General features: G+C 56.4%; 1 protein-coding gene across 3 annotated transcripts in view; it reads right to left on the bottom strand.

Annotated features, from left to right (window-relative positions):
- Positions 1–2,706: 2,706 nt before the first annotated feature.
- Positions 2,707–20,491, bottom strand: part of STRN4 (striatin 4) — a 27,514-nt gene continuing 9,729 nt past the window's right edge. For 2 of the 3 annotated variants that reach the window (XM_073321763.1, XM_073321765.1), the window contains 14 exons: positions 18,907–19,107; positions 17,896–18,052; positions 16,294–16,444; positions 14,002–14,115; positions 13,579–13,697; positions 11,038–11,213; positions 10,477–10,524; positions 9,638–9,759; positions 8,988–9,155; positions 7,612–7,752; positions 7,133–7,231; positions 6,290–6,376; positions 5,470–5,658; positions 2,707–5,362 (listed from right to left, as the gene is read on the bottom strand). In XM_073321763.1, the coding sequence (XP_073177864.1) occupies positions 5,489–5,658; positions 6,290–6,376; positions 7,133–7,231; positions 7,612–7,752; positions 8,988–9,155; positions 9,638–9,759; positions 10,477–10,524; positions 11,038–11,213; positions 13,579–13,697; positions 14,002–14,115; positions 16,294–16,444; positions 17,896–18,052; positions 18,907–19,107 (1,753 nt within the window). In that variant the 3' untranslated portion in view covers positions 2,707–5,362; positions 5,470–5,488. The remainder of the gene's footprint in view (positions 5,363–5,469; positions 5,659–6,289; positions 6,377–7,132; positions 7,232–7,611; positions 7,753–8,987; positions 9,156–9,637; positions 9,760–10,476; positions 10,525–11,037; positions 11,214–13,578; positions 13,698–14,001; positions 14,116–16,293; positions 16,445–17,895; positions 18,053–18,906; positions 19,108–20,491) is intronic. The other variant, XM_073321764.1, reaches the window with a different exon arrangement.

Genomic DNA, 20,491 nt, shown 5'->3' with positions numbered 1-20,491 from the left:
CGGCTTTGCATGCTGCCCCATCTGCAGGCACTGCCCCTGCAGCTCCCATTGGAGTGCCGAAGGGGGCCACTGGAGTGCGTAGGAGCTGGAGGGGGGCTATGATGCAGCTTCTGGGAGCCACATGGTGCAACTCCAAACCCAACACCCCAGCTGGAACACCGGAGCAGGGCCGAGCCGTGTGGTGCGCTCCCCCCCCCCCCCCCCGCCCCAGCTGGAGTGCTGAAGCAGGGCCGAGACGCATGGTGTGGACCCCCGCCCCCTGACCCAGCGCCCTAGCTGGAGTGGGGCTAAGTAGTGCATGCCCCCCCAAGACCCAGTGCCCCAGCTGGAGCACTGGAGCGGGGCCAAGCCGTGTGGTGCGGGCCCCCCCCGAACCCAGCACCCTTGGTGGAGCGCCGGAGTGAGGCAAGCTTAAAGCAGCTCACAGGCCAGATCCGGCCCATGGGCTATAGATTGCCCACCCCTGTGCTAAGGGCTAGAGATTTTTTCACTGCTATTTGGTGTATTACAGTAATGGCTAAGCACTCCAGACGTACATCAGGACCCTTTTGTGCTAGGGAGCTGTACATTTTTATTGCTATTAGGTGTATTATGGTAGTGCCTAGGAGCCCCAGTCCTGGACTGTGCCCCATTGTGCTAGGGGCTGTACAAACACAGAACAGAGACTGCCCCTGCCGCAAACAGCCGAGAACCTCCCTCCCAGACACACACATCTAGGGGCCATCGCCTCAAGGGGCCCAGCAGATCTCAGCCCCTACGTGACAACATGAGAGTCCATGTCCGAGACACCCAAGGCCAAATTAAGGCAGTTGAGGGCCCTCGGGACACCGCCACCAGAGCCCTCCACCACCCCTGACCCCGGGCCCACACCCACCTCCACAAGAGCTGTCTGCTGGAGATCCATTCCCACTCTTCTTTGGGAAGGCTGGGCCCCCCACTGCTCCCTACTTTGTGGTGGGGTGGGAGGCAGGGGTCTCAGCACCTACCTGCTCTTCCCGGTGCGTGAGGGCACCGTGCTGGCACCAGCTGAGTAGAGTCACAATAGGGCAAAGAGATTCCCCCCCACGCACACATCCCCTTCTCCTTTCGAGAGACTGTGCCCATGCCAATGTCTCTCCCAACAGCTGCCCCTGCAACCCCTTTCACCCCACCCCCTCCCCCTTCCACAATGGAGCTCTGCTCAGGGCCACAGAAGGGGTCAATCAGGCTCATCCTCCCTCTCCACTGCAACGCTGGAAGCCCTGGCAGGGGCTAACATCAGCCACTTGTGGGCTATCCGGATCCAGAGGCAGGTGAAAGCCCATTCATTACCGTCCAGCCCCACACCCCCAGGTCAGGATTGGGTCCTGTTATACAGCTCCCACCCATCAGCCCACACTGGTTTCAAACAAGCCCTGGCACTGGGGACCAGGCTCCGGTCCCAGCTGGGGGTGGGTGCACGGCAGGGACACAGGGACAGGGGAACGTCAGCCAGGGGAGATAGATGCAGACCGAGCTGTTCCTATTGCAGTGGGCTCCTGGAAGCTGCTAATGGTGCGGTCTCTGGGGCAGGTTTGGAGGAGGGGGGTGGTGATGTTATCACTGCTCACCCACCCCTAGGGGGAAGCTTCTCTGCCCCGCAAGCGGCATCCCGCTGAGCTGATCCTGTGCCTGTGCTGGGGAGCATCAGCTGGGCTCTCGCTTCGCCAACCATGCAAACCCCAGCGAGTCGCTCTTGGGCCTGGAAGCCAAGTCGTGGGGGCCTCTCCAAGGCCGCAGGAAGGCAAATATTAGATCTCCAGGGAAGAGGGGGGGCTCTGACAGGGGGGCCCATGCGGAGGAGCGAGCAGCGCAGAGGAATCTGTCACATACGTTTTAATATTGCAAATCTTGGATGTCCAGTATCACCCCCTCCTCCCCAGCTCAGATCATCAGGCTCATCTAGACAGATGGCCCGTCTTTCACACCCCAGGCCAGTTCCGATTAACAGCCCGTCTGCCTGGGCTCCCCTTCGCCCTGCTGCACATCACCACAAAGGGCTCATCTAGTCCAGGCCCTTCCCATCCTCTCTGCAGCTCTGGATCAGGCTCCTCTAGGCCAGTTTCCTGGCTCCACGCAAACCAAATCCCCGCTGTTAGCAAATGACCCTTCCAGAGCTTGACCTCGTTGGAAGCAGGCACAGAATGCTTTCCCTGGGAAAGGCTCGCATGTGTGAAATGCCCACATGAGCAGAGCCACACACAGGAGACAAACCCACGCTATGCAGGTGGCCTGCAGCAGCTGCCCTGCACCAGGGCCTGAGCAGGGTCCGGGCTTGGTTGGGAGGAGGCCAGGAAAGCTCAGGAAGTGATGCCTTGGGCACTAGGGGGTGCTGAACGGCTGGAGGCACAGGCAGGCAGACAGACCTAAACCCAAGACCTTGCGCTCGCTGAAGTTCCCAGGGCACGTCCCGTTCCCTACCCCCACCCACCCATGAGTCAGTATCAAATCTGAGATGTAGGGCAGAGTCCAGCTTGGATGATTCCAACTGCAGTTTCAATAAGAGAACAGATTCTCCTTCACTTCCTATCCTAAACTGATCCTGCCCTGCTCTGTGCGACGTCACTACACGCTGCGCCCCAGAGGGAGCTGCATTTCAGCAGGGGAGTGAGAGTGCGCCCCCATCTGTACAAACAATTGCTGCATAGACCTGGTTCAATGCAGTGACAAGGAGGGGGAAGAACCTGCTTCTTATTCCAAAGGGGGTTTATCGAGGCAGATTTTTTCACATACGATTCAGTCTTGTGATTAAACAGGACAAAAAAAAAAAAAAACAACCCAAAGAGGTCAAATAAATATACAATAAAAAGTTAAACGGCATTAAAAAGGCGAGTGCTCTCAGTTTGGATAAATACAGCACACCGATACATACAGTATATTGGGGACGTCGGGCGAGGTTTTCAAGAGCGGCTAGCGATTTGATTTCTTGGGGAGCTCCCCTGCCTTGCCATGGCCTAATGTGGCCTGATTGCCAGAGGGCAGCTGGCTCAGCAACGCCCCCCCTTTAGAGCTAGCACCCCACAATTGCTAGTCGGTTTGAAAATGCCAGCGGTAGAGACTATCACACAGTGATAACATGGTTTGTGGTCACTTTAGCTTCAGCCCTTTAGGTGTCTCTGGGTTCGGTTTCAATCAGATTTCATTTGTACAGAATATACAAGGAGTTTTTCTTTGTTACAGGCGATAAGATGAAACAAAGAAGAGATGGCAGGGGATGCCAACCAGGGGGCAGGGATCTGCACCCCTCCGGCCAGGGTGGAATCAACCCCTGCCCCCAGTAGAGAGGTTTGAGAGAGCCCTGCGATCAAAGCTAACATTCCCCTTTTCGTTCCCCCCTCGTCGGTCTGGTTCCTGGTGTTGTCATGGGATTCTGCCTGAAGCAGCGACATGGTACAGGCTGCAGGGGACACCCCACGGAGTGATGGGTTAGTGTCCAAGCCAAAGTGGGGAAGCCGCCCCTGCTGAGATGAGGGAGATGGTTCCTGATGTGGCAAGGGTAACACTCAGCCGCCCAACGGCACCATGCACTTTGCAAACAGGGGGTGTCCCCCTTGAGGATACGGAAAGGGCGATGCCGGGAGGGGAAGGGACTGCCCCAAGGAGTAGGAACAGAACTTAGGAGTCCTGACTCCCAGCAGGCCTTCTGCCCTAACCCTTAGGCCCCAGTGCAGGTTGCAGTCTCGGTGACATTAGCAGAGCGGGGGGTGGGGTGGGGGGCCATGTGCCCACAGGCAGACCCTAGGTCACTGTCTGAGGGTAGGGGGGCAGGTAGGGAAGGCATTGTAGCCCCGGGTATATGGACTTTATTGCTGGGGTGATGGCAAGGGCAACTCTTCCCCAAACCGACTCTTAGCGCCGTGGGATCCATCAGGCTCCGTGATGGCCGTGTCCAACCCTTGCCAGGGGAACGCCCGGCCTGCTGGCACTGGCTTGCTTGGGGGAGCGGGTAGGGGGTGTTTGGCCGGTGTACCCACCCTAGGTAACACTGCTCCTGTCCAGTCCTGGCAAGGGTGGCCTTGCCCCCTGGGAGCAGCATGGGGGTTTAGTGTTCTGGGGGGAGCACTCCAGGTGCCAGGCCTGCGCTGGGGGTGGGCCGAGAACCAGGCTGCAGCCGGAGGGCAGGAGAACCGTCCGTGGATGAATGGAGCTCCTCTCACAGGGCAGGCAGGCGACCCTGGGCTAAGGGAGCAGTAGTGTCACACAGGAGCTGCCTGCTCGGAGACCCCCCTCCTCTGGCAGGAAGGGATTATTGCTACAATAAGGTAGGAAGCCAAGGAGGCAGAGGGCTGCTCCCCAGGGCCTGATGGGGCCTGGATCCAGGGCAGGGCCAAGCAGGCCAGGGGCAGGAGGAGGAGATCTGACATGGGAGGCTGGCTGGCCTGCAAACTGAAGGGCTAATAGGGCAGCATGGTTTGCACAGCTGGGCCGAGGGCAGCAGCAGCCTTGGAGACCAAACACTCCAAATCAGGCCCAGTGGCGCAGAGAGGGGAGGGCAGCACCCATCGGCCCCTCCACTGTCGACGCTGTAAACCCTGGTCCTGAGTCCTGTCCCCCTGTCCCAGTCACTCGCCTGGGCTGGCAGCAGCCTGGAAACTGCCTTGGTAGCCCCATACTGCTCCCCGCAGGAAGGAACCTTCCTGGCCTGACCCAACGCACTGGAGCCTCTTATCCCAGGTCAACCTGAGCAACCTCCCAGCTGGCCCCCTCTTAAAATCAGTGCCCCTCCCTCCCTGGCTCTCCAGCCCCCCTTGTGATCACTAAGTCTGCCCCCAAACCCCTCCTGCTGACGGGCCTGGCGTCAGCCGGCAAGGGCAGCTCGGCTGGAAGCCGGCTGCAAGGGGCCGGCAGGGGACAGCTCAGGGAGGAAAGGAAGAGGCCAGGAGACAGTTCTGGAGGGTTTGTGAATCCTAAAGGTCCAGGGGTTACTTTGTGGTCTGGCAGTGCCTTGCCCAGTGAAGTTAGGGGCAGCAAGGGCTGCCCTGGTACTGGGGAGGGGACGAGTGCCCAACGTCATGGAACAGCTGTGCCCAGCCCCTCCCCTCCATTATCCGTGCCTGGCCCTGAACACTTTCCACTCGCTGGCTGGGAAATAAAACCAGGCGACCTTGAAACAAGCAGAAAAAACATTCCAGAATCTGGCTTCTGGGCCCTGAGGGCACGGAGAGGGCTGGTCACGGGGCTGTCATCCTCCCCTGCCTGCCCTCCCCAGCCACACACGTCCGTGCCACTTCACTGGGTGAGAAGAGACGCCCCTTGGCAGTAGGTCCTGAGCTGTGGGGAGGTGGGGGGGGATAAGCTCATCGCCAGACAGGGTTAGCACCTCTGGAGAGTCCCAGGGACCCACCTGTTGGGGGAGACAAGAGGAGCAGGCCAGTAGCAGGCAAGGGAGCGGGGCGGGGGGCCCTCTGGCCTCCCACTCCAGCGCTGCCCTGTCCCGCAGCCCCAGCTCACCTGCAGGATCCTCTGCTGCTCATACAAAGACCTTGGCAAGGGCGTCGGCCCCGGCACTGGCGATCAGGGCCTTGCTGGGGTGGAAGGCCACAGCGTGGATGGCCTCCTCATGCTTCTTGCGGTGGGCCGTGATCTCCTGCACGCACGTCTTGTTGTCCAAGTTCCAGAGGCGCAGAGAGCAGTCATGGCCTGGGAGAGCCGTCGGAGAAGGGTCACCCATGGTCAGGGGAGAAGATACTCACCCATGGAGTCGGGAATAGAACTCAGGAGTCCTGGCTCCCAACCCCCCTTGCTCTAACCACTAGACCCACTGCCCTGCCAGTCCTGGCTCCCATTTCCCTGCTCTTCCCTCAAAGCTCAGCCAGCAAAGCCCAGAGCTTTTCCGCACAACACTCTGAATCGCTTGTTTACTGCGCTTAGTGCTGGATTCTGGATTCACTTCCCACTGAACACGCCCAGCATGGGCAGTACCAGGCCAAATGCCCCCGCATTGCTCCCTGCACTGGAGGGACACCTCCCGCTAGGGGTGGGACAGGCGAGCCCAGCCCCCATGACCCATTTGGTCCTCAGCCCCTCTGACGCAGTCCAGAGGGCAGGTCTAGCCATGCCAGCGGTGATGGCAGGTGCCCTGCTCAGAAGCTGCTGAGATCCAGCAAACTCATTTCACTCCAGGGCCACGTGGGCGGGAACAATTTTTGGTCCCCACTGGATTTGAACACCCGGATCACTGCCCATCCTCCCCCCGGCAGGTGACTCTCAAAGCCGAAAGCAGGCAAGATGCATGCAGCTGGGGGGCAGGGTGGAGCAGAAAGACACTTACTTCCAGACATGAGGAAGACCCCGTTGGGGTCCACAGCGAGGCAGGTGACAGCGTCCAAGTGAGCGACCATGGAGTGGATGGCTTTCCCTTGGCACAGAGAGGAGAAAGGGTTAATAGGGCAGCTCCCACTCATGCCTGGGGCCTGCTCTAACCACTAGGTGTTCTCCTCACAACCCATGGGGTGGGGTAGCTTACAGCGCTGGATTCCCCATGGGCATGGGAAAGGTGGCTCCCTCTACTGGGGGGTCTTGGAGCAGCATGCTTAGGGGAGGGCACTGAGGGGCCGCCAGGGTGGCAAGAGGGGATGGGACCCTCCTGGGGAAGGGGGAGACAGTGACACCCCCAGGTGGGTGAGTGGGGTAGGCTGGGAGCCATCAGATCAGTAGACACGGTCTGTTCAAGGCAGGTGAGGGGAGCTGGAGGGCAGACTGGTCCTTGGGAGGGACATGGGCCTTGCGAGAGAGCTGATTCCATCGCATCATGGGTGAGTCTCCCTGCGAAGGGTGCACGGGAAGGCTCGCACGTGCGCCCTGGGGAGATGGCAGGCAGCACAGCAGGGGCTGGGTCCTGCATGCACAGATTTCACCCCATAACTGCCACCTACCTCTCTTCCTACCCCCAGCAGACGGGGGATGCCCAAGGCAGGACCCCAAAGCACAGTCATGTCAGAGCCTCCCTCAAGAGCCTCAAGGCTGTGGGAGAGATGGCCCCAGGAGGTGGAGCTCTGGGAAACAGCAAGGCCCTTCGCCCCTAGGAGATTGGGCTGGCTGCCTTCCTGCCAGGGGGTGGGGCTGAGAAGGGGGCAACAGGTCTGTCCCAGCCACCAGTAGACGGCTGCCCTACCTGTCCGGTTGTCCAAGAAGCGGATCCCTCGGTCATCATGCGCTGTGATGGTGACGGGCTGCGTCGGATGGCTCACCACATGATTGATTTGACTGAATCCTGGGTCAGAACATGGGAGAGGGAGCAGGTTACCACCGAACCACCCATGCCCCCTCAACCCCCCACCCTGGCCTGACCCATCCTGTGCTCATCCCTCTACCGCCCCCTGCTGGAGAAGTGCCTCCCAGGCAAGGATCTCAAAGCACAAACTAAACTGCTGGGCCTCACCGCCGCCTGGGAGATGGACACCTCATGGCGGGGAGAGAGGGAATCAGGGAAAGGCAGTGACTTGCCTACCATCACACAGCAAATCAATAAGAGCTGTGAACAGAACCCAGGAGTCCTGACTCCCAGCCTCCCCCACCCTCCCGTGCTCTAACCACTAAATCCCACTCCCCTCCCACAGCTGGGACTAGAACACAGGAGTCACCCCAGCTCACCAGTGGTGGCTCTGGATTCCAGCGTCAGGATGGGCTGGGAGGTCTCCAGGTCGTACAGCACCGTGTTGCCCGTTCGGAAGGCGGCCACAACATGGGCAGGGTCCATGCTGGCGAACACGACAGAGGTAGGAATTCCGTACTCTGCGGGAGGGGCGGGGACACAGGGAGAACAATGAAGGCCGCCTTACGGGACCAACCGTCACGCTTCAGTGCCAAGACCACCCCTGCTGTGGCACCAGACAGAGCAAAGCATTCCAACCGCACTAACACACAAGCCTCAACCCAAAAAGAAAAGGAGGACTCGTGGCACCTTAGAGACTAACCAATTTATTTGAGCATAAGCTTTCGTGAGCTACAGCTCACTTCATCGGATGCATACTCCAAGGGTCTGGGTCTGTAGTCACCTAGGCAAATTGGTGAGGCTTTTTACCAAACCTTGTCCAGAAAGTGGGGTGCAAGGTTTTGAGAAGTATTTTTGGGGGGAAAGACGTGTCCAAACAGCTCTTCCCCAGTAACCAGTATTTGTTTGGTGGTGGTAGCGGCCAATCCAAGGACAAATCCGATGAAGTGAGCTGTAGCTCACGAAAGCTTATGCTCAAATAAATTGGTTAGTCTCTAAGGTGCCACAAGTCCTCCTTTTCTCTTTGCGAATACAGACTAACACGGCTGTTACTCTGAAAGCCACAACCCAACCACTCCCAAAATGCAGCCCTCTCTGGGGTGGAGTATGTCACGTGCACACAGCAACGGCACAAAGTTTTCAACGGGAAGTGAAGTGCCTCCCTGTTTCCCATTGAAACGAGAGGTCTGTTAGAGAGGCAGAACGGCATTCCTTGAGTTGGAATTTGACCAGGGCATTGAGCAGCATCGTGACTTTTTGGGAAGTTACAAAGGGATTTTCAATGCCAAGACAGAATGGCCCTCGTTTTAGATGGCACCTATCTAAGGTACATATGTGCCCCCCACATCTCTGTAGTATCTGAGAGTCTCACAATCTTTAATGAATTTATCCTCACAATGCCCATGAGGCAGGGCAGGCCTATAATCCCCATTACACAGATGGGGAAACCGAGGCACAGAGAGACTAAGTGACTTGCCCAAGATCACAAAAGTCTGTGAAGGAGCAGGGACTTGAACCCAGGTCTTCCAAGTCCTAGGCTAGGGCCCTAACCAATGGGCCATCCTCCCACCTATTGAAGCACAGCACTCCCTAGTACTGTGCTAGGGCACTGGGGTCAAAACTGACCCAAAAAGAGAGAGAGAGATCCCCATGCTGTTCCTAACCCCCCAAAGCCTTAATCTGGTAGGGAACACCCTCTCAAAGGGGCCCCTATTTCCCAGCCAGGCTCTGTTATCCCAGGGTAGGGTTCGCTCACCACGCTCCGTGTTGTAAGTGCTGAGGCAGGATGGGTTCTCGCTAGGGTCCCATATCCTGACCGTGCCATCTGCTGAACACGAAGCCAGGCGGTTCTTGGAAGGGCTGAATGCCAGGCCCCAGATCGCATCCGTGTGGCCTTCCAGGACGTTGCTGAGGACTCCTGGATCTGGGCCAGAAACAACGCCGGGGTCAAGGAGGAGTCACGCCGCATCCTGGCTCCCAGCTGGGGAGTGTCACCCTAATTTGCCCCAGGGCCCTCCTCCAGCTGAGAGTTCCCAGCATACAGTGCTCCACCTCCACTGGAGTGGCCAGGCCGCAGTGCATACTGGGAACTGTAGTCTCCACAGGTCAAGTCAAGGGCCACTGCGCCCTGGTGAGTTTTCTACACATCAGGTACAGCCCATCAGCTCCTGAAGAGATTCCAGCACAACCCACTCCCCAGCACTGCCACCCTGCCCTCCCCTCCCCGGAAAACTCCCAGCAACCCCAAGGAGACAAAAACACCCTGAAAAATCACCCAAAATCTCACATTTGGGCCTCACTCCACCCTCCTCCCAGCTGTCAGGAGACAGGCTGCATACTCTGGGGTCTGCTCAGTGCGTAGGGACTGCCAGGGGAGAGGACGGACAGACAGCTGCCTGCACCCACCATAACTGTCGTAAGGATCCATGCTCAAATCCGGGACCCTCCAGAAGCGGATCTTGGTGTCCGTTCCTCCGCTGTAGCAATATTCGCTGTTACAGCCCATGGCAATGGAGAGCACTGGACCCCTGCAGAAACGGGACGGCCACAGAAATGAAGGGCAGGGCAAAAGAAATGGGGCAGAGAAAGAATGGGGGAGGGGGACTTCCAAAGCCGTAGGATGGGGCTTCCCCTCTCTGCCCCACACTCACAAGGACTCTCCCAAGGAGCGAGCGTGGGTGCAAACCACACAGGATGAGCCAACCACAGCCACCCACTGGGGGAAAGGCGCAGCCACGTGGAGCCCATCGGAGCCCTGGGCTTTGGAAAGGCATTCGGGGAGTCAGAGCACCCTCTAGTGGCAAAGTCTCTAGTTTGCCGTAGCTCCTTTGGCACTCCAGACAGCACCTGCTTGGACTGAACCACTCGTCCCTCGTAGACCGACGGAGTCGTTTAATGAACTTGCAAGACACCAGAGCTGCACTAACTGCACTTGTGGGTAGGCTGGGGGTTCAGAATTAGCCCTGACCCTCTCGCCCCAACCTCCTGCGGGTTTAAGCCTCACCCCTTCCTAAATCACAGACTGCCGAGACCAGGGTTCCAACATCTGATCCCAAAGGCTGTACTGGGGCCCAGGATCCAGACTCTAGGGTCATGGGCTTGACTCTCTGGGACCACAGAGTACATTAGGGAGATGCTCCGGCCAGAGTCACTCATGGATTCTGGACCCTGGGACCAATACACAGGTGGGGAGATGCCCCTTTGGGCAGAGGTACCAGGCATCAGCCTCACACCCCAGGACTCACCTGTGTGCCCGGAAAGCGTAGACCGGCTCCACATCCAATGCGGCGTTCCTGCAGCAGGAGAGGAAAGGGCAGAGATTAGCGGGGGGGACCCCCAGCTGGTAGGGCTGGATGCTTTATACTCTACCACCCAGCAGGACTGGCTCAGGGACAGGGCCGGACCCCACAGTGGAAAGGCCCAGGGTTCAATGTGTGACCTTCCCTCAGCATCAGGGGAGAAGGGGAGGGGATGTTGCTGGGATTTTAACCCTTTTGTGCCCACATGAAACTGAACAAATCAGGTTAACAGTTGGCAGTGCTCCCCTTCCCCACCTCCCCATCCCAAAATAACCAGCCCCACATGCAGCATGATGTGGAATGCCAGGGGGGAACCTTGAGGGGCTGCTGGCTAACAGATGCCTTAGACACGTGGGTGTATTTATGTTCTTCCTTCCCTAGATTTGGTTTTTACAGGGTGTGGTTAACGCATCTGCCTGGCAATCCCTCCCCACCCCTCCCCCACGCAGCGCCTCCTGCTGGCCCTGCTGAGCCTGGCATGCTCCCCAAGCTACAGGGGGGGCTCACTTCTTGGCAGCAACCGTCTTCTGGAGGTTCCACAGCTTCAGCGTGCCATCCTCAGAGGCTGTGACTAGCGCGGACTCTGTGTGGTGGAAAACCAGGGCCCGGATCCCGTCGTAGTGACTCCGGAGGGTGAACTTGGGATTCCAGGTCTTCTTAAAGGCGTCCTTGCCATCTGACAGCTGGAAACACAAAACAAGGCAGCATGATCACAGCTATGCTCTCCTCCTCCTCTGAGCTGGGCCAAGCCATCTCTGTCCATTTTCAATTAAAGCCCCCAACAGGGACCAGCAGCCAGGCTGCTTCTGCACATCCTCTGCTGTTCTCTGAAAACATCCACTCAATGTGCAGCAGCAGTCCAAAAAGCTAACAGAATGCTGGGAATCATTAAGAAAGGGAAAAACAAAAAATATCATATTGCCTCTACATAAATATATGGTACGCCCACATCTTAGATACTGTGTGTAGATGTGGTCGCCCCATCTCAAAAAAGATATATTGGAATTGGAAAAGGTTCAGAAAAGGGCAACAAAAATGATTAGGTTATGGAACAGCTGCCAGATGAGGAGAGATTAATAAACTGGGACTTTTCAGCTTGGAAAAGAGACAACTAAGGGGGGATATGATTGAGGTCTATAAAATCATGACTGGTGTTGAGAAAGTAAATAAGGAAGTGTTATTTACTCCTTCTCATAACACAAGAACTAGGGGCCACCAAATGAAATTAATAGGCAGCAGGTTTAAAACAAACAAAAGGAAGTATTTTTTTTTTTTTTACACAATGCACAGTCAACCTGTGGAACTCCTTGTCAGAGGATACTGTGAAGGCCAAGACTATAACAGGGTTCAAAAAAGAACTAGATAAGTTCATGGAGGATAGGTCCATCAATGGCTATGAGCCAGGACGGGCAGGGATGGTGTCCTTAGCCTCTGTTTACCAAAAGCGGGGAATGGGCGATAGGGGATGGATCACTTTATGATGACCTGTTCTGTTCATTCCCTCTGGGGCACCTGGCATTGGCCACTGTCGGAAGACAGGACACCAGGCTAGATGGACCTTTGGTCTGACCCAGTATGGCCGTTCTTATGTTCTGCTTGTGGGTTATTATCCCAAGCATCTGCCTGCCTACTGGCTCAGTACCACACCTGTCTTAACTACATTAGGTCCTTATATGGCCTTCATCACTATGGTATCAGAGCACCTCCTCTCAACACCTTGTGAGGCAGGGCAGAGCAGGGATATTATTAGTCTCTTCTCGCACAGCACCTAGCACAATGGGGCCCTGGGCCATGACTAGGGCTCCTATGCGCTAACGTAATACACCTAATAAATAATAATTTCACTGATGGGGAAACTGAGGCACAGTGACTCACCCAAGGTCACAGAGGCATCGTGTGGCAAAGGAGAGACTTGAATCAGGTCTCCCAAGTCCCAGGCAAGAGTCATAACCACTCCTCTCAACCCCAACAGGCTCAGTTACAAACTTTTGCTGATGCGAACAGCAACATGGCTTTTCATGGAATTATGGAGCTACAGGACTGGAAGGGACCCCAAGAGATCCTCTAGTCCACCCCTCTGCACTGCGGCAGGGCTGAGGCTATCTCCCCTCTGGCCCTGGGAGCCATGCGCTCAGGTCTGGCGCTGGGAACGCTCAGGACAGAGCAGGGGTGGATTAGAACAAAACTCTTCTCAGAAGAGCTAAGAGGCAGGAAAAGAATCCAAACTGGCCTCGTACTCCTTCCTGCACTGGAAAATGGCTGCATACTTGAAAGGGAAACTAGCAATCCAGTAGAGACTGGTCATACTGGTATGTTCACTGGCTATGGAGGAGGGTGTTCTGGTGGTCCCATAGGAATCAGAGTTTGCTCCATATGTCCCAGACCCACTGCAAGAAGGCCCCACCTCTAGCCCCCACTAGAGTTCCCATCTGGGGACTACTAGTAGACATGTCCTGCTGGATGCCAACTGTCTGCCTGGTGCCCATGGAGCAAGACAGCATCTGTATCAGACAGGACCCAATCATGTGGTCTGTCCATCTGCTCCACACCCAGATAAGCTGGTAGCTAGCGCAGCCCCCAAAGCACAGGGGTCCCTGCAGCTCCCTGCATGGAACTTCCCCCCATCCCAGCACGCAGGCAGCTGGCTTCTGCACCAGCTGAGATCCTCGGGTTACTTCCTGCAGAGGGCATTACAATACAGTCCAAGCTGGGGGAGACAGCAGCTAGGTCTGCGGAGAGAAATGACTGCTAAACTCCAACCAGGGGGTGAATGGGAGGAGATGTTCCTGGATACTGCTGCGCCCAGGGACCTCAGGTGCCAGAAAGATCCCCAGGCTGTGGGGCTCATCAGACTCATCTTGATGGGCAGATGTCAGTGCAAAGAACTGCTGGGTATTAGAGCCCACTGGAATAGGATGTACGGGGTGTACAGAGCGGTGCTGTGCCACGGATGCCTGGCACCACAGGCGGCACTGACTAACGCTCAAGGAGCCTGGGCTAAGGGCCAGCTCGGAAAGCTGGGGTGAGGAGATGATGCCGGCTACTCACATCACAACTGAGCTCGTTGTCGTTGGTGACAGTCAGGTCCGCCAGGTCCCCCAGACTTACTTCCCCTCCGCCGATGGTGTCCATGATAAACACGTCCGAGGAGAAGCCAAGCGACCCTGCTGCAAGGGGAGAAGGGGCAAAGCTCAGGGCTAACTGGAGAGGTGCCAGGTGGGAGCAGGTTTACAACTGGAGGAAAGGCAGCGGTATTCCAAGCTTGAGAAAGGTATGCTGGGAGCACCCCTAGGTGGGAGGTGGTCTGTAGGGCCTCTGTAACTGGGGATTTGCTGAAGAGGTCCAAAGAGGATCAGAGGAACATGACAGCTTGAGCATGATGGACACGCCCCCCCCCAACTTCTCCCCTCCATAACACAATCCCCACCCCACAGCCAGAAACAGGAGGGGAACAAAGGGACTAGGCATTACCTTCATGAGACCTGGGGTGACTGGAGATGGCAGATGGAACAGATGGTTTAGGAGGCAGCCCATCAACGTCCCGAAGATCGGCAAGCATGCCTTGAAGCTTAACTCTCCGGCTCTCTGCAGAGGAAGGAAAGATGACAGGGGGAAGGTTAAAATCCAGGCCCTGGCAGCATGGTAAGAGACAGGTAGCTTCTTTGGGAACAGGACAAGACCCCTGAAATATGGGTTTGCCCTCAGCATTTGTTAGTTTCACTGCTTCCCCAGTTCTTGGTGGAAGTCTTTCATCCAGCCACATGGGAAAGAGAAACATGCAAGAAGAGGAATTCATTCAGTGAAGCCCTATGGCCTGTGCTATGCAGGGGGTCAGACTAGCTGCTCACAATGGTCCCTTCTGGCCTGGGAATCTACAAAGAGGAAAAGAACCAAAGGAACAGGACTGGGACCTATTTTGTTCTATAAGGGTTCTTATCTCGCCCTCATCATCAGGCCGCCTTTCAGACATGCAGTAACTGACACAATAACCACCTCTCCCCTGTGGTTCATTCTATCCCACAAGGGCAGGGATTGTGCGTGTGTGTGTGTGTGGGGGGGTGTTTTGGTAAAGTTTTGCTGTTGTTGATTAAAATGTCCACACCACTCTGTTTCTGTTAGAGGAGCCTGGTCGGAGCAGTGCTCCCAGCACTGGGAGCAAAGGGTGGGCGGATTTCAGATAGTCCTTAGCTTCTGGGGGAGTTTGTTCCGCAGTCTGGGACTGGCCTCTGAGGACAATCCTTCTCCTGTGCAGACAGGCGTTACGCTGATGGTAACAAAGTTCCATGGTGCTGGAGGAGCAGCGTCATCAACCATGCTCCCCACCCTGGAGCCTCTTTTAGATCTAGCCTGGGCCTGGGCTACAGAGGGCCTTGAAGATAAGGACTGAGACCGCGAACTAGATTCAGCTTCTGCAGGTTGCCGGTGTAGAGGGCAGAGGATAGGTGTGACATGCACACAGCAGCCAGCGCTGCTGACCCAAAACTGCCTTCGACTCTTGGTTTGAAACTGATGATGCCCCTTTAAAAAGAAAGCTTTCCTTCCAGGCTGGGACACTGCATGGCCCATTGCAGCCCGGAGGAAATGTGGAGTGTTAAATTCCTGAGAACACAAGTTTATAGCAGCTCTAGAGGGCGCTCACGTCATATGGAGTCCAGGCCCAGGGGCTAGGACCAGCTTCACTGCCAGGAACTGGAGCTGCCAGGAGCCAGGCTGGAATCACTGATGGGGCGGGGGGGGGGGAGGAATGGACTACTGTATGAGTGTATGTGGGAACAGGGGAGGGAACGCTTCATGCCATCCAAGCCTGCAGAGGAAGTGCAACCGCCCGGTGCTTTCCTGCTGAAGGCTGGTTGAGGGCAGCCCCGAGGGGAAAGCAGGATCATCCCGACCGGACATGGGAACAGCAGCTGCCGCTAGCAATGTGCTCCTCAGGAAGTCTGCGTTTCCTCTCTGGAAGCTCAGAGCACTGCTGGGGGAAGAAGGGGCCAGGGAACCCCACATCCCTGCAGCAGAGATGGGGAGTCAGTGGCTCTTTCACCTTGCTAGAAACCTTTCCCGGTTTGGGAAGTTAAACCGGAGTTTGCAGTGTGACCCAGCAGTAAAGCGCACAACAGATCCCAGGGAGTGGGAGTGTGTACAGGAATCCCAGGGAAGGGAGGGGGCAAATCCTCTTTACAGGACTCTTGGGATTTACATGCAGATCTAGGCACCATGGTCCCTGGAGGATATGAATGAACCAGAGGGAGTCTGACAAACAGAAATGATCCAGGAGGGGGCTGAGAGTAAAGGTATTCTTCTTCCTGATTCCTAGCCTTCCTGCTCTAATCATTAGACCCCCACACCCCTCCCAGCCGACTCCCGATAGAACCTGAATCCCAGCCCCCCTGGGCCAGCCATTATACCCCAGTCCTTTCCCATAGCCAGAGATAGAACCCAGGCATCCTGGCTCCCAGCAGTCATGTGCTCTATGCAAAGCTTGGCTAAGCTATGAGGAAGCTGTAGCGGGGACAAGTCGCTGGCTGCATACATGAAGGATGTCACCCCAAAGGTGGGTGGGGAATTCATTTGGCTGACACATGGATGTAAGTTGCAGAAATGGAAGGTTAATGTGGGCTGTAAGGAGCTCGGGAATGATCTCCCTCAGGGACATGCAGAGAAGTGGGGAAGTCCCATTGCATGGGGACACAGAACCAGACTGGAGGGTTTGGTCCTGTGGGGATGGCTGCTGGGAGCTCTAGGATCCTATCCACACACTCCCATTACCAAGCTCGTTCCCGTCCCCGGTGCGCCGGGCGTCCCCGGAGCCCTCGCCGTTCTCCCCAGAGCCCAAGAAGTCAAACTCGTTCAAGGCATCCTCAGAGTCTTCATCATCCTCCTCATCCTCCACCTCGGACATCAGGGGCTTTGTAGCAAGCTGGTAACACAGACTGGAGAGAGTTAGCCTAGGGCAGGGGGGCTCCAAGCTTAGCCTGCTCCCCACAGCCTGTGGACACAATGCGGAGACACCAGCCCACAGGACTGACAGACCCAGACCTGGGATGGGGCCCAGGTAGATTCTGTTCAACACAGGAGGGCTGGGAGAGGAAGATCAGAGACCATGGCCAAGGAAAGCCTGGGCTACTGATTAGCTAGGGTGGGGCACATCTGCACACGTGGGAAGGACGCTGCCATTCTCCAGGCAGACTGCTTAGGGGGAGCTGTGTGCACATAGGGCTGCAGTCACTAAAAGGGTTAACTGTTCTATACAAGGCCAATAGCCGCTCATACACACAAGCACAGCACAGGGCTCTGCGCATGCGTGTTAGGACACGCGTGTGCACCAACATTAACACGACTTAGGGCTTCTCTGTCCCATTACCATGCCCCCAGATTGAGCCCTGGGGCGGCAGGTCCCTCTCACCACGGGGCAGGCTGGAGTTGGGAAGGTGAAGTCGTTTCAGGCATCGGTGTGTTATGGCAGCGGAGTCAGACCACCCCTCTGCAATCTTTGCGACGCAGCTGCTGCTGCAGCATGGATCTCGTTAGAAGCCAGAGACACTTAATGGGTAGAAACGGGACAAGGGAACCCTGCAGAAGAAACCACCACTCCCCTATCAGCAAGGGAAAGGGAACCAAGAAAAAGAGGGTGTATGGGGCAATGTTTAGAGCACAGGGGCAGCCAGGAGTCCTAGGTTCCATCCCCACCTCTGGGAGGAGAGTGTGTCTAGTGGTTAGAGCTGGGGGGCTGCTGGGAATCAGGACTCCTGGGTTCTATCCCCAGCTCTGTCACTGACTCACCATGTGACTGGGCATGTCACTTCCCTGCTCGCTCTGTGCCTCACATCTCCCATCTGTAAAATGGGCGAAATGCTGGTGCACCCCACAGGACAGAGTGTGAGAATTAATTAAAGCACTTTGAGATCCTTGGATGAAAATGCCAGAGAAAGGCCAGGAATGATCATTGCTAGAAGTTTTCACCTTCAGCTCCCACCACCCACAGTAGGGGACAACTTCTTAACCGGCCGCCAAGGCAAACGCAGTAGCATCTGATTATTATGTTACTTGTCCATTTATAGCACTCTTCTGCAGAGGCTTATCAAGCACTTTATAAAGGCGGATGTGTATTAACCTTGTTATACAGCTGGGGAAACAGAGGCACACAGAGAGGATTGGCCCACGGCCATGCAGTGAGACAGTAATAAAGCTGAGAACAGAACCCAAGAGTCCTGACTCCCAGTGAATCCTTGTTCTAACCAATCCACTACACTCTCCTCTCAGAGGAGCCGGGAGTTCTGATGCCCAGTCCCTGCCTTCAGAAACCTATCGGGAGTGCTTGTTAGAGTGGCCCAGGACATGTTAATTGTCTCCTGTCCTTGTAAGACCTGCCTTTACTCGCTGTTTCTTGTGCTGCCGCTGGGTCTCGAGAGGAAGGCCTTCCAGATCTTCCTCTTCATCGCTGTCCTCGTCCTCGCAGTTCTGGAGGAAGGGGATTTTCTCCATCACCGAGCTGCTGATTCGGTCCTTTGTCTCCTTCCCGGCATTCCTGCCAGAGGCAGAGGCGATACCAGGCCAGCGTTAGGGAACGAGGCTGCACTGCAGCCCCCCAACCCAGCATAGCCCACTGGGCAGAGAGAATGGAGAGCAGCTGCATTGTGGAAGTCGGGGAGAAGGCATAGAAACCTCCCTGGTTCAGGGCACTAGCTGAGTTCTAACTGCCTGGGGTTGGGAAGTAATGCTATAGGGGTCTCCTGTCACACCTTCCTCTGAAGCAGCTGGGGCCAGCCACTGAGGATCCTGCTCTGCTTCCTATGCTAGAAGAGCTCCACGGCCCAGAGGTCCCTCCCATGGTGCCCTGCAGCTGGATATCAACACTTTTGCAGTGAACACATGCACATCCCATTGGGGATGAGACACCATGCAGCAAAACCCCTCGGTGGGGGGCAGCTCCCCCCATACCATGCTGACTCCAGGCAAAGCGCCATCTAGGCAGCTCGCCCCCTTTTTACCAAGCAGAATCAGGGCCTATCCCCCTCAACGCAGCGCATCACCCGTCTCCCCCACCAGCCAGACTCTGGGTTGAATGCATCCAGCAGAGACATCCCCCCCCAGCTTCCCCCACCAGCCAGAACCCCCCTCATCCAGCAGAAACCTACCCTGCCCCATGAGACACCCCAGGCTGGAACCCCCCTCCCCTGCCAGCAGGATCCCCATCCATCCAACTCGCAGAGCACCCACTCCCGTAGCAGCCAAACCCCATCCATGCAGCAGCCTGTGAGAATCCCCAGCAAAGACAAGCACGCAGCCCCCCGATATAACTCAAGAGGAGGCATAGAACAGCGATGCCCCCTACAGGAGGGGGGCAAGATGTATGGCCAGGACAGAGGGCTGCCCCCTCACCTTTTAATCTGTTCCTCGATCTGTTTGACAAGCAACGACTCGCCCCCGTTCAGCCCAGGGGGCCCCGGAGCAGGACCCAGCCCCAAGTCACTGGGCTCAACGGTGCCGTTCAGCTCCACAGAGCAGCGGCCCAGCAGGGAGCGCACTCGCTTGGAACGCATGTCCAGGATGGTGTCTGTGTAGCCCACTTCTTCCAGGTACCTGCGATGAGGGAGAAAGGCGAGTTGAGAGCTAGGGTCCAGGGCAGGACAACATAACACTCTCCGTCTGCGGATCTCCATGCACTTTAGAGACATGGCAGGTCAGCAATCTCTCCAGAGCTGGCATGGGAAAGGGACTACTCCAAGTCAGCAAAGCAGACCTGAGAACTTCCCCCTTGCAGTCCTGTGCGCTCCCTCATTTTGTCCGTGACGTCAAGAAGGCTGCACATACTTAGGGGGAAAATGAGGGAGGCCCAGGCAGATCCCCAAGGAGTCCCTCTCTGGAGGAGGGTGCAGCATGAGACAGCTCTCCACGCTGCCAGCGGCTTTTGATCCTCAGAGGGTGGTGGCTCTCCCAGCCACAGGGCAGATGCCACATTAAAGGGAACATAGCTGCAGAGAGGAAGCGTGGGCCTGTGGGTAAGGCACAGGGCTGGGAGTCAAGAGAACTGGGTTCTATCCCCTTAGCGCGGCCACAGGCTTGCTGGGTGACCTCGGGCAAGTCACTTGCATTCTCAGCATCTCGGTTCCCACCCGGTACACATGGGGTTAATGTTACTAAGCTGACGGCTGGAGGACTGGGACACTAGTGCATGGGGTCCACATGGCGCCCGAACTTACCACCCAAGCTACATATGGAGCAATGACAAATTCCTCACCTGCAAAGGGAGTGTTTGTTGCACGGTCAGGACAGATCCACCCTGCACCAACGCCCTCAACTGGGAAGTTTTGACTGTTGAGGGGCTTGGGCTAGAGCTCTGGTTTAGTCCAGGTGAGGTCATATAAAGAGGGGTCCTCCCCCCATGCTTTACTGCAGGGTATTTTCAGCTTGCTGTGTAATTGTGCCCCAGGCCCTGGCAGCTGCAAAGGGAGCACCCAAAAGCCTTCGGAGTCGATAAGGACATGTAGTATTTAGGTTCTATGCTTTGTCAGGAGCGCTAGGGAGCCCAAAGTCTGGGCAGGGCATTTTGCATCCTTTTGTATTTCAGAGAGCAAAAATAAAACAGAACTGTAACCTGAGTGGTGCCAATTCCTAGAGAACCAAACTTAAACCAATCGCCCTGCACAGCCCTCTAAGCTATTATTTCTGGCTATTGGTAATCTATAGGAATTGCTCCTCATGGATCAGCACCTGCCAACGCTGTTCTAAGAGCTGGTTGTGACAACCCAGCTCCTTTAGCCGATGAGCAAGATCAATGCTATCTCAAGTAACAATAGCAGCGAAGTCACAGCGGCATGGGCGGCTGCGTGGGCTAGCCCTGCCCGCCTGGGTACACACTCTAGTGGCCACTGCCTGTCCTGGGGAGGCTTCACTGCTGTTGGTACTCGAACTAGCCCGGGTAAGTCTACACCTGCTACAGTCACGCCTCCGAACTGCAGTGTAG

The sequence above is a fragment of the Lepidochelys kempii genome, chromosome 23 (assembly GCF_965140265.1).
Source record: "Lepidochelys kempii isolate rLepKem1 chromosome 23, rLepKem1.hap2, whole genome shotgun sequence".
In the NCBI taxonomy this organism is placed as follows: domain Eukaryota; kingdom Metazoa; phylum Chordata; order Testudines; family Cheloniidae; genus Lepidochelys; species Lepidochelys kempii.
The sequence above is the reverse complement of the archived record's forward strand: the minus strand, read 5'-3'. Positions and strand labels throughout refer to the sequence as shown.